A 14,787-nucleotide genomic window follows, 5' to 3' on the forward strand; every position below is an offset into this window, starting at 1 on the left:
TTATGGATGTGTAGGTATGCAATTCTGGATTTATAGTTATGAAATTATGGATGTGTAATTATGCATGGTGTAGTTATGCAATTCTGGATTTTATAGTTATGAAGTTATGGATGTATAGTTATGCAATTCTGGATGTATAGTTATGCAATTCTGGATGTATAGTTATGAAGTTATGGATGTGTAGTTATGCAATTCTAGATTTATAGTTATGAAATTATGGATGTGTAGTTATGTAATTCTGGATGTATAGTTATGAAATTATGGATGTGTAATTAGGCAATTCTGATTTATTTTTTTTTAAGTTAGACGTCAAAACGACGTCGTTTTTGCATCAGTATGCACCATGCACGGTGCATACTGATGCACAACATAACGATTGTAAGGCTTGAGTCTGGGCTTGTATGTAGGCTTCTCAAGCCTGAGCCTACAATTGGCCTTACATGATATGAAGTCTGTTTAAAAGCCTATTTAATATGTAGGCTATTAATTTTTGCCTACTTATATCGTGCACCGGGCGCGCATTGCATTGTGCATCCTGGTGCAAAACAACGTCGTTTTGGAATTTTATTTTTTTATTTTTAATTCCGCTTTCCTGTGTCGATTGCTAATTTTCTTTAAAAAAAATCTCATATTTCAAAAATGCACATAATTGTATACTAAAATACACACAATTGTATACTAAAATGCACAGAATTGAATAAGAAAATACACATATTTTTTTTGAAAAGATAATACACATAATATAACATAATACATAATACACATAAACTTTTAACATAATATAGATAAACTCTTAACATAATACACATAAATTCGTTGTTTCGGATGTACATAATTGTATAAAAAAATGTACATAATTGTATAAAAAAATGTACATAATTATATAAACAAATGTACATAATTGTATACCATAATGTACATAATCACATCAACTTCCTACACAACTTAACAAAACGACGTCATTTTGGAAGGCGCAGGACGCACAATGTTGTGTGCGTCGTGGTGCAGGGTATAACGATTGTTAATCGTTTTAAAAAGACCTAATACTCCTGCCTTAGAAAAAAAAAATAGTGACAATAGTGATCGAGAAATATGCAAAATGTTAATATTGATTGGGATGGAGTTCGAACCTAAGACCTTTCCTATTAAAATCAATAAGTAAGTTAAGAATAAAAATATAGTTAACGGAATATTCCGTTACTAAAGTTTACACTGAAAGAATGCAGAGTATTTAGGAAAAAGTAAATGATATAATAGAGGGTAAAGTAGGAATAATAATAATAATAATAATAATAATAATAATAATAATAATAATAATAATAATAATAATAATAATAATAATAATAATAATAATAATAATAATAATAATAATAATAAAATCAAAATAATATGAACCATTCATTTCAACTAATAATTACACTCATGCATGGTGAAACAGATTCTGATAACTCCTCTTTTGGAGGACTGCCTCGGTATGGTGTCGAGATTTTGAGGGGATTGCCTTCAAACACATCTTCAGGGAAGGGAACTGCTGCAGGGATTTTCTTGCCAATCTAGCTCAAACTAAAGATTGGGGCACTTGGGTTTTTCCAGATGCAATAGAAGGTTTGACAGCTCTTCTTGCTCGTGATGCGAGAGGCGCTCTCAACCGCAGGATTAGATAGTTGAGGCTTAGCCTAAAACTAATAATTACACGAACATTTTTTAGTTCCCATTAGAAACATAACTTTATTGACTCTTTTATATATATATATATATATATATATATAATGAATTTAGAATAGTTGATAAAATTATATTATCAGTGTCTTGTGCACATCGAAATTTAAAAACTTGTGTAGTGGTTGTGTCGTGTATAATTCACATGTAATAGTGCATGTAAAAATAAATAAAAGTAAAACAATAAAGAACATATCAATATAGTGGTTCGAAGGTGTATGTAATAATACTTCTACTTTTAGTCTTTCACTCTATTCCTATTTCCAGGACGAATTCACTATATCCACCACTCCGGTACAAGATACAATGAATTAATGATCTAAGTTTCTTGATCACAAAACTAGCACTAATCACACAGCTCCAATGCATCAACACTGAAACTAAGATTTCACAACTCTATGTACTATCCTATATCTACCATCGGTAGAGAAACCACTTGTTTAAAAACAAGATTTTTCTTTCTTCCAATTTAGAGACTTTTGAATGAATATCTATAATGGGTAGCTAAGTCTCTTTTCAAGATGAAGATCTTTGTATGCTCTTTGAATTTCACTTGCTTGATCTAGAGTGTATCGCACTTGTTGTCATTTGGCTTCTTCAAATCTTCATCCTCATATAGTTGTTTGAAAATTTGTCCGTTGAAAAAAAAAGACAATCTCAAATTTTAAACTTTGTCAGCAGATCCTGTAGTTTTTCCATCTTTTGATTAGTCTTTACAAAAACTTTATAGACTTTTTCTCCCTCTGATTTTGTTTAAAAATTAATTTTTAGTAGGAGTGTTTTATTTTATTTTATTTTGGTCAAACCATGAGGTGTTCTGAGCAGGCTTTAACTGTAGGAGACACCTTTAAGCCCGAGCCATACACAGACTAATCCCCATTCGCATTGGGCCGGCCTAATTAAGGGGCAAAGTGCTGGTCAAATAAATTTTTTTCAGATTGGCCCAATTAGGAGTGTTTTATTTGAAAACTCATGTTGTGAACTTCATCTCCTTAATTATTTTATACATCCTTAGCTCTCCATTTTAGCTGATGTATATTTGAGTTGTATGTAGAACCAATCCTTAGCTCTTTCCATTATAAATTAGCTCTCAAACCTTAGCTCCTTCCATAAATCATTATTGGAAATTATGGAATTTCCGACCACCTGAAAATGATATTAAATTAAGTTGATACCAAAAATTCCAAAAAATGGTCGAAAATAGCAACAAAGGTTTTTCGGATACCAAAAGTGGTCGGAACAAGGCTTTTGACTTGATTTAAGATCACTTTCAGGTGGTCGGAAATTCCATAATTTCCAGTAGTGAATTAAACAATTGACAACCTTAGCTCTTTCCATAATAAGTTGGTTCTTAATTAAACTTAGCTCTTTCCAATTTAATCTGCTTATAAGAACACGGTAAAACTTCCTTTGCTTCCTTATTTTATGCATGCAACTTTAGCTGCACATTTAATTGTGCAATCTCTAATGCCTTTTATTAATTTATTTATTGCAACTTCAACTGCTTCTTAATTTGCTTCAATCTCGCCTCTTTCTCTTTATAATTTTTTATCCATCCTTAGTTGCTTTAATTTCTCAATCTTGGTTGTTCCTTTACACGTTCAACCCTAGCTTCTTCCGTAATCTTGATAGTTCCAATCTCACCTGTTGCTCCAATCGGCTGCTTCAAATTAAGTTCTTACAACTACAACTCATGTACACACACCATGCTCCAATTAATTTCACGGTATTTTCTCCAAAGTTTCTTCTCTAAAATTGTTCTTGACTTGTTGATTGTATAGCCTTTTAAAAATGAGACTTATATAAAAATAAATAAGGGGTTTTATTTGCCATACTAAATACACTAATAACATAGACTAAATTTCAATTTTAGTCTACTGACTATTGCACTTGTGTTAATTGCAACATTGATTATCAAAAATGTTAATTTAGTGCCTTGACTATAAAATTTTTATCGATTTTGATCACACCGACCAAATATGACCGGAAAATTTTAAGTCAAGAATTAAACTTAAATGGGGGGTGCAGGAAAAATCGACATTTCATGTTCACTCCAATTTGGGAAAGCTATCCTTGACCAAAGTCACACACCTCCCGCTGGTTGTTCTGGTTCCGTCGCCGGAAAAAGACGATGATAATCAAGGAACACACACCAACAATTAAACTTTACATGCATTGGGTGATCTTTGGAGTTGTTATGATGAATTGAGTGTTTATGGCGCTGGAGTTCCAATCAGATTGGACACAGGGAAAACCATAGTTCAGTATTTTGTGCCTTATTTATCTGCCCTTCAAATCTTTACAAGCAGTGCCTCTGCAAGTAGTCTAAGGTACCATTTCCATTCTTCATTACTATAATATGTTTAGCTTTTGTGTTCTTGGTTTGATTTTGTGAGTCTGAATTTGATTGAAACGCTTGAGCACTGATTAGAGATGGTTAATGTTTGTAATTATGATGAATGGATTACAGTGTTGTTCCTTAATTGCAGCTATGGAGGTTAATAAGATGATTTTGTGTTCTTTAATTGGAATGGTGATCAATTATATCTGTGCTGGAATTTGGCTAAGTGCAGTGTGTGTGTGAAGGAAGACCACGATTTCTTGGGTGAAGGAAGACGACGATTGCTTTCCCAAATTGGAGTAAACATGAAATGTCGATTTTGCCCTCCCATTTAAGTTTAATTGTTGATAAGATGCTTGCTACTAATGACGGGTGCGGTATTGTTACTGGAACTATGGTTTCCAATTTACTAACAAGAACATCTGATCATTCTGCCATCTTCCTGGCAATCCGCGATTATGGACCAATGGGAGGTGGGGGAAGGAAAAGTTTTCGTTTTGAAATGACATGGCTATATGATGAAGGGTGCAGGACTGTGGTGGCTAAGTCATGGGGTGAAGGGAGGAATGAAGGCACAAAAAATGATATTGAACACTGTGGGAATCATCTGGCCCAATGGGGAGGTGACCGCTATCACAAGTTTGGTGAAAAAATCACGCAATTCCGTAGGGAACAGCAGCATCTGAGAGGGTGCACTGATTCAGCCTCCCTAGTGGAATTCCAACTTTTGGAGGAAGCCCTGTGCCGTATGGAGACCCAGGAGGATGTGTACTGGAGACAAAGAGCCAAGCAACACTAGCTCAAAGGTTCTGATGCAAACACAAAGTTCTATCACAAGTATGCCTCTCACCGAAAAAGTAAGAATATTTTGTCTAGATTTATGAATGACTATGGGGAGTGGGTGGAAGGGGAGGATATGAAGGATGTTATTCTGGATTATTTTAAGGAAATCTTCTGCTCGAGTAATCCTATGAATGGTGAGCCTTTATTTGATAATGTTATCCTACGAGTAACCTAGGCACAGAATGAATCACTTTTACGACTCTTTGAAATAGATGGCGTCAAAGATGCCCTCTTTACAATGTTTCCTGATAAAGCACCTGGCCCAGATGGTATGCATCCGGGTTTCTACCAGCATTTTTGGGATATTGTTGGTGGGGATATTTCAAATTTTATTGTGGATTGCGTAAATTCGCGCTCCTTCCCCTCTGGTCTGAATGATACTGATGTGGTGTTGATCCCGAAGAAGAATACCCCAGAGTTGGTCTCTGATCTTAGACATATAGCCCTGAGCAATGTGATTTATAGGGTTATGGCTAAAATGATTACGCACAGAATGAAGCCATTGATGGATAATATTATATCTGATTCGCATAGTGCTTTTATACCCGGTGGACTGATTTCTTATAATATCCTAATAGCCTCTAAGGTAGGACATTATTTGAACATGAAACAATGTGGGGTTGTAGGCTAAAGTTGTAACACCCCGTGTTACGACCCCTAAACCAAACTAATTAATTAATTACTTACCCTAAAAAGAGAATTAAAATCAATTAATTAGCTAAGAAGGGTCCACCATAGCCCATGGACCCTTATCCCTAAAACCAACCCCTTAGTCCTATAAGGAATAGAATTGGCAAGTCCATACCATTTAGACCCTAATTAGGACTTTTAGATATATAAATAGGGGCATAGGAGGCACCTAGAACCCACACCACAATAACTTTCACCACACAAGAATCTCCAAGAATTCCCATAGGAGAAATCAAGAAAGAAGAAATCTTAAAGAAAGATCCTTCATAGCCAAGAATTTAATTAAGGCTAAAAGATAACCCATGTCTCAACAAAACCTATTTTCCTTGCTATAATCCCCTTCTTCAATCGTTATGCTCTGGACCCGTGTCCAGCATGCATGCTGGACATGGGTAACAGTGCCGTTAGGCACTCTTATCTTCTTTTTTCTTTTTTTTTTTCTTTTTTTTTTTTTAAATTTCAGATTCGTTATAAGAGTATATGTTCATAATTTTATTACTATATGTTCATAATTGTAAGTTCATAATGTCAGAGCTCTATATTCATAATTCAATAACTGTACATTCATACTTCCATAACTGTACATTCATAATTCCGTAACTGTACATTCATAATTCAATAACTGTAACTTCATAATTTTCGAAACTCTATGTTCACAATTTTAGAGCTCTATGTTCATAATTTTATCACTATATGTTCATAATGTCAGAGCTTTGTGTTCATAATTCCATAACTGTATATTCATAATTGCATAAATGTACATTCATAATTGCGTAACTGTACATTCATTATTCCGTAACTGTACATTCATAATTCAATAACTGTAAAATCATAATTTTCGAAGCTCCATGTTCACAATTTTAGAGCTCTATGTTCATAATTTTATCACTATATGTTCATAATTGTAAGTTAATAATGTCAGAATTCTGTATTTATAATTTTATAACTTACATTCATAATGTCATAACTGTACATTCATAATGTCATAACTGTACATTCATAATGTCATAACTGTACATTCATAATGGCACAAACGAATAACGCCGTTAACGGCGAGACAAAATCAATTTTTTTTTTAAACTGGAATGACGCGTTTTTCTTAAAAACGACGTCGTTTTGGACTCGTGTCCATAATGCATTGTGGACACGGGTCCAGGGCATAATTTGCCCCCCTTCTTTGGCTTCCTCTATATGCTTGTGTCTTGATATGATAATTGTGATGTGATCTTGATGATTGATGAGATGATTTTATGTGTGATCTTGATAATCTTGATGAGGATAAGAGGATCTTGATGATTGTGTGATATTCTTGATAAGTCTTGATGTTTCTTGATTTAAAAGATAAAATATGATCTTGTTAATTTAAATATGATTAGAGCCCTAGGTTGAATCATGAAATTCGTATTGGGATTTTCTTGGTATATTTGGGTGGGAATTCACATGTTCGGGTGTTGATTATGTTTAGAAGTCATGATAGGTCGTGTTTTATGTGATTGTTGCTTTTGATCCGTTAATTGCCTACGTGATGTCGTTTTTTGCGTTTAAAAAGTGTCTAAGCATGGTTTCGGGTTCCACAAAGGATCCCGGGATGTTTATTTTGATAAAGAGTCAGTGGGGGTAGGTGGGGGCAGGGGGACCCGCCACCTACCCGCTGCCCAAAGTGACGCCGCCAACAGCGGGCAGGCGACTGCCCGCCGGGCACCCGCTGCCCGGAAAGTCTGTCACCAGCGGGCAGCCGGCGGGTGGCCCTCCACCCATCGGCTACCCGCTGGTCGTCGCCCACTTCGGGACTTTGGCTTCCCCGTTTGATGTTCCCCAATCCCCGTGGTGTCCCAACGGTCCCCGTTTGTCGTGCATGAGTCTAGTTTGATGTTTCGGGTGCCATTCGTGAGATAGAAGACTCTTAGGAATTGCATGCTAGTTGAATCGGTAACCCGTTGGCCTAGGTGGAAGATGCATGAAACCCTTGGGACTATTCTTAGTATGTGAATGATCACACGTAAGTTTATTTATACGTCTCCCCTTCCCAATGTGCTAATACGTGCTACTATGTGTTATGTGATGTATGATACCCCAATTTGGTTGCGATCAAATTGGGTGTTCCTGAGCTGCAGTTCAGAAGTTGGCTGCGGTCAAATTGGTTACTTATGAGCTGCGGTTCATTTTCCTGGCTGCGGTCAGTGATTCACTTCTTGGGCTGCGGTCCACATGGGCCTCGTGTGCTATGGTCCACGACTGGACGCGCCAGGCGGTGTGTAGGGCCACTAGCCCGAGGAAGGCCATAGCCCACCGAATGAGTGATCAGGCGGTGTGTAGGGCTATGGTCGGCTGCGATCCACCGAGTGTATGGTCCAGCGGTGTGTAGGGTCGTAGTCTCCGAAGATCATCGCCCACCAAATGAGTCCCTCAGGCGGTGTGTAGGGCTTGATCTACTACGACCCACCGACTGAGTTCGTCAAGCGGTGTGTAGGATCGCAGTCCCCAAAAGAGGATCACAGTCCACCGACTGAGCGCATCAGCGGTGTGTAGGGCTGTCATAATATCAATTATATCATAGATATTTTTTAGCACAAAATAATTAATATATCAATTATCCAATTACTTTATCAGATATGCAGTCAGAGTCCACAAATATTGCATATATCATTATAAATATAACAGTTGTATGATACTAAGCAGTAAGCACTTAAGCAGTACAACAGTTTGCGGTTCACAAATCCTAATTCCTAATTACAATAAACAATTCACAAATCTTAATTCCTGAACTGTAATTACAAATCACAAATCATAAATCATAATAATTCACAAATCACACATCATAATTCAATCAGAATACCCAGAATTGCATATTTGCATTTTTAATAGAATACTAGCAAAGGAGAAATTTAGAATTAGTTGAAATTACAAAATACCTTTGCAATTAGGGATTAGGTCGTAAAAGTGAGTAGTGATTAGGCGAAGGTGGAAGGCCTGGTCGTAAATGCTAATTGAAGGCGGATTTGTTGATTGTCGTCGATGCTGAATTTGTAGATTGCAGTTTGCTTCTGAATTTTGAGCTTTTATTGATGATTCCATTTTTCTGTTCAGATTTGAGAAGGCCTAGCAACCGGTGACGTGGGCGGTGGGTGCGAGAGAGTATCCTCGTCTTCCTCGACTCCTTCCGGCTTTCTCTCAGAGTCGCAAGACGCGGACCAAAACAATAAAAGAATATATATATATATATATATATATATATATATATATATATATATATATATATATATATATATATATATATATATATATATATATATATATATATATATATATATATATATATATATATATATATATATATATATATATATGGACTATGGGCGCCTAGGTAGGGGTGTGCAAATTTAGGAGAAATTTCGGTTAACCGACCGAACCGACGAAATTCGGTTAACCGTTTTCGAACCGAAATATTTCGGTTCGGTTAATGGTTAAAGGTTTTCCTAAAATTCGGTTAACGGTTAATTCGGTTCGAAAGTGTCGGTTAACCGAATTAACCGAACGGTTAACCGAATTTTGGAATATATATATAATATATAATATATTAAATATTAAATATATAATTACTAAAATCATAAATAGTCAAAATGTCAAATAGAATAAATAATAATCTGAATTTATTATGATATGTATTTTATTTTAATTGGAATTATTATTTTAGGAATTATTTTATGAAGTTTAAATTTTAGGGTTAAAAATTTCGGTTAATCGGTTAACCGACCGATTAACCGAAAAAAAGTTCGGTTCGGTCAATTCGGTAGAGTAAATTTCGGTTCGGTTAACGGTTAAAGCAAAAAAAAAAGTTCGATTAATTCGGTTCGGTTAACCGAACGGTTAACCGAATGAACACCCCTACGCCTAGGTAGAGATGGGCCTTGGGCAAGGGCCCAGCCTGCACTTGCCCAGGGCCGGGCCTGACTATACATTCAGAATCGCATAACTACATATTCATAACTTCATAACGTACTATACATTCAGAATTGCACAACTACACATTCATAATTCATAACTATACATTCAGAATTGCATAACTACACATTCATAACTTCATAACTATACATTCAGAATGTGAAATTATAACTTCATAACTATACATTCAGAATTGCATGCATAACTACACATCCATAACTTCATAACTATACGTTCAGAATTGCATGCATAACTACACATCCATAACTTCATAACTATACATTCAAAATGTGAAATTATAAAATTATGAACATATGTTTACGTATTAATGACAATCGCAAATAAATTTTTTTTTTAAGTAAAACGATGCTGTTTTTGCAACCGTGTGCACCACAGTTGCACAACATAATTTTCCATGAAGTAGATTTGTAATACCCACTATCTTAGAAATAAAAATATATCTATGTTATTAAAATAGGTCAACAAGTCAAAGGTTATTAAAATTGATGATATTGGATGAATTTACTAAATTACCCCTCTTTATCCTTAAAGCTTAAGGAATCCCTTTTATCTTGGAAGACCATCTCATTTGAAAGAAGAAAAAGAGAATATTGGCTAGAGAGATAGAGGAAGGGAAAAACCTTGAAGCTTTGATCTCCATCTTCTTCAAGCTTAGATCTCAAAGCTATTTGAGTATTCTAGGTGAGTTTGACCTCCATATTTCACTCTTTGAGTTGGGTTTATCATTTGAGCCCTAAGATTGATGTTTGAAAATAATAGGAATTTTTGACAAGGAGTATTTGGCGAGCTAAATAGCTAAGATTTGGATGTTTTAGGTAAGTGATTAACTCCTCTCCTTATTTTGCAAAACCCATAACTTATTATGGGATAATCTCAACTACTTTGAATATCCATTTTAGGGTTAGTATGAGTTAAAGATATTTTGGACTATGATATGTTTTTGAGTTTGAAATGCTAAGCTGAAGTCTGGATTGAGATGGTGTTTGGGTTTGTTGGACTGTGTTTTCGGAATGAGAGTTAAGCTAAATTTCTGACTAAAATTATCACCATGTGTAGTGATGGTAGAATGGTTTATGGTTGTTGTGCTGGTGTTGATTGTTCCAGAGTTTGATTCTGCTTGCCTTATGTTTATTTTATATATGTAATATATGCTTATTAAATGAATTATTATTTAATTAAAGTGAGACTTGAACTCTTAACCTCATATACTTATTAATTTAAGTTCTTTCCAACTAAGCCATTTCAAACCCTTTGAAACTACTTTGGTTTAATAAACCATTCTATGATTTTTAAAGAGTTATGTACTAAGAAAATTATTATTTTGAGAATGGTTTATACCTTGCATATTTCTTAGTTTGATAAACTTATTATCTATTTTGGAAATATGTATTTTGTTATGTGATTTTAAGGAAATGATTTTTGCTATATCGGGCTATTTGATTATAAAAACTATTTTGATTATTTGATCAAACTCATGAGGCAACCTACATTTTTGTTGTTTGTTCTGTTCGGTTTGAAACATTCCTAATTGCTCATTCCGAATCGTCGAGCTTGACTCATTCCGAATCGTCGAGTCTTTTGAATTATTTGTTGGAACGTTCCATCCGGCTCATTCTGAATCGTCGAGCCTGACTCATTCCGAATCGTCGAGTCTTTTTGGACCATTATACCGATAATGACATGTGCCACAGAATATAATGGTAGTTGTAGGTTGCCAATGAGTCATATGTTAAGGAATGATTTGTGCTTTTGAAAGTATTGTATTATGAAATATTGTTGATGCCCACGTAGCTAAAGTTTCTTGTTTTGTGAACTTGTGTATAGTATGATGAAAGTATATTATGACTTCGATATAGTTTAAAGATCGAGTTTTTCATTGAGTTATTACTCTAAAGCATTTTGTATTATTTTGGGTTTACTTGATCCGGGGTTGAGAGGAGTATCACTTACTGGGCATTAGCTCATTATTTGTATTTTATTTTCTCGTGTTTCAGAGTAGTAAGGACATGTGAATAGCATGAGCACAAGTGGTGGGGTCTCGAAGGTGACTTTTGAAACTAGGAGACTTAGTCCTAGTGTTGGAGCTTATCACGAATTTTTGTTTCTTTTGGATATTCCCTTTAACCCTTGTATTTTTGGTAACCCGTTGTGCTTGTAATGTATTTTGGACATACTACTCATGATTGTAAAAATTTGTGTGTGGATTTAATGAGCTTTTGGGAAGAACTAGTTGCTTATATTTTGTCATTTTGAGTTGTGGAGTTGTTATGTATTTAAGTGTTGTTATGAAGGTTTCGAGAGATATGTGCGGTTAGGCTTCGTATTGTTACAAGTTTTCATGTAACGGTACGACCGGGTCATGTCCTAGAAGTGGGGCGTGACAAGATTCACATTCAATTTGCACTAATTGATAATTGAGATGCTATAAGGCATCTATATATAATGGTTCTCCCGTTATCTCTCTAATTTGTGGATCTAACTCTTCCAAATCACCATATAATTTCATCTTCTATTTTCTCTTCCATCCTTCTCTGGTTTTCTCTTCTTTTTTTTTTTGGGCCCTACTTCTTTACACCCTTACACATCATATATTATTTTATTCACTTTTCTATAATTGATATGGGTGTTTCTATTTGTACCACCCCAGTGAAAATTCGGTGTAAATAACATTGAAATTGTAAAAAGGTGAAAATTTCAACAAGTACATAAGTTGTGTAAATAGAAAGAATATGATTATTTACACCAACATGGTCAAATGAAATTTACGAGATTCCATAATAATTTTAAATGATTAAAGTATACCATTAATAATTTTTATTAAAATTTAAAATATTAAAATAATTTTTTTTTTTAAAAAAAAAAACCTTGCCTTCCACGGTGAGAAGGCGCGGGGCTACCTTCTAAACGGAGAAGGCAAGTGTTTTTTTTTAAAAATTTTTTTTAAATTTTTTAATTTTAAATAATTATTTTATTTAAGTTTATTAAAATAATGTTTCTAATGTTTGAATAACTTTAATGAAGGTAGTGCAAATAGCAAGTTGTTCTATTTACACTGCCTATAAAGCTAGAACACCTATCAAAGGGTGGTGTAAATAGCAATAAGGGTGGTGCAAATAGAATTCTTTAATTTTATAATTATAATTTTAAATGAAAATAAATTTAAATAACAAAATAAAAAATTCGATATTGAAATTTAAATCATATATATTCCAACAACTAAATAAATTTTAAAAATAAATTTTAATATAGAAATTTTAAAAATAAAATTAAAAAAAAAAAAAAAAAAAAAAACTAAACAAAAAGCAAATAAACCTTTGTGCAATTGAGCATTAGAGTCTTTAAGTTTGGGGGAAAATACAATTTTTTTTTTAAATATATAGCAGGTGGTGGGAAACAACAATCATTAGTGTGTGGACCATGGTCCACACAAGCTGTGTGCATCACATTTTGTATATTGTAAAATAATGTACATTCAGTACAAATATAATGTACTTTTAGTATATTAAAAATGTACATTGTATTCGGGGGATGTACATTATTTGTGTACTGTGTGTACATTATATTGTATAATGTACATGCAGTACAAAATCAATGTACATTTAGTGTATTAAAAATTTACTTTTTGTTATGATCCACATAACACTGTGTGGACCAATTTGCCGGGAAACAGGATATCTCCCACCATCTGCGCGTCATTTGTGGCATGTGAGCAATACACGCCACACAATTGGTGCGTGTCGATTTCTCATGCGCCACGCTTTGTGACAGAATTTCTCCGAAGATAATAGTCTCTTAATTCGGAGAAACTATCTCCCCTCCTCTCCAACCCTTTTCTCGTCCTTTTTCCCCTTCCTCTTTCTTCTTGGGGTGAATATTCCATAGTGAAGATAGCTAGAGAAATTTCTAGTGATTGACTCCCAGAGTCCCAGTTGATTAGTCAGCTTCTCTTTTCATCATGTGTACCTAGCTGGCCGGGGAATTCCATAAAAGCTATGAAAGTATATGTTTGCTTTAATGTCATTATAAGGTTCAGTCCACCCAAAAAAAAAAAAATAAATAAATAAATTTAGACTCAATTTCAAATAGTTGAGGGCTGGTATTTACTCGTATATGAATTATAAGGGTCTTTAAAATTTTTATTGTAGTTATAAAATATTGTTTAAACGGACATGTTATCCTTAAATCAATTCTGAATAAGTAATATAGTTATATTGTATGTATATCCAAATCCTACTCCGTCAATTTTACTCTCTTATGTGACAAATTAAACAAGATAGCCTATTTTCATCATGTTGGTCCAAGTTAAACGTTTACCACTAGAATTTGAAAGTGAAAGTAGAACTCGAGACTCGAGAATAGAACTTGGGGAGTTCACATAGTAATTTCATAAGTAATAAAAGTGTTTTCACCAAAAAAAAAAAAAAGTAATAAAAGTGTACTTCAACATTAACTCAATAAGTCAATAATAAGTTGCTAGTAACTTACTAGTAGCTAGGTATAATTACACTTCGGAAAAGATGTGATTTTAGTCCTCGATTGTTCTTTGCTAGCAAGTTTAGTTCCTCAATTATTTTTTGCTAGCGGTTTTAGTCTTTAATCTTTGACTGTTGCAATATATATGTTAACTCTTCAAAAAGGTTGCAGCTTTAAGCATTGAATATATAAACAAAACTATTAAACTCTATTAAAATTTATTTAGTGCATGGTATTTTAGTACTTTTTAACATTTATTATTTAATTATATTTTTTTAGTGTTGATATTACATTTATAAAATTAAAAAAAAATGATTTTAACAACTATGTGTCTACGTGTAGGTAAAATAGGAAAAATGTACGGCACTTAAATATGATTTAAAAAAAAATAAATGTCATTAATTCTCTATTTTGCAAATTAAATACTTAAATCGAAAAGGTTATAATAAATTAAAGAAAGATAATAAAATTTTAACATACATATATATTACAAGGATAGAAATTAGAAATTAAAACAGCTAGCTAAGAATAACTGAGAATATAAAAATATATATTTTTTCCCTTACACTTCTATCTAATTTTTAAAATTGAATTAACGGCCCAATTAATATCATGCCTAGTTTAATTTTGCCGTTGGGGCTTAAAGTCGGCGCAACTTACTTATTTATAGTAGATAGTAGGGTGAGTTTCCTAATTCTATCTCTGCGCTCAGCTTTTCTCAGTCTCTGCTTATTTCTCTCTTTTGCAAGAAACATAAT

General features: G+C 33.8%; 1 protein-coding gene across 1 annotated transcript; it reads left to right on the forward strand.

Annotated features, from left to right (window-relative positions):
- The first annotated feature begins 4,370 nt into the window (after positions 1 to 4,370).
- LOC109157316 lies at positions 4,371 to 4,859 on the forward strand. Its single transcript, XM_019305216.1, has one exon. It carries the CDS (start codon positions 4,371 to 4,373, stop codon positions 4,857 to 4,859), a length of 489 nt encoding a protein of 162 aa, XP_019160761.1.
- The last annotated feature ends 9,928 nt before the right edge of the window (positions 4,860 to 14,787 follow it).

Source organism: Ipomoea nil, unplaced genomic scaffold, assembly GCF_001879475.1.
Source record: "Ipomoea nil cultivar Tokyo-kokei standard unplaced genomic scaffold, Asagao_1.1 scaffold0298, whole genome shotgun sequence".
NCBI classification, from domain to species: domain Eukaryota; kingdom Viridiplantae; phylum Streptophyta; class Magnoliopsida; order Solanales; family Convolvulaceae; genus Ipomoea; species Ipomoea nil.

Coding starts and splice junctions, on each gene's coding strand:
- LOC109157316 (XM_019305216.1), top strand. CDS start 4,371: ATGTCGATTTTGCCCTCCCATTTAAGTTTAATTGTTGATAAGATGCTT.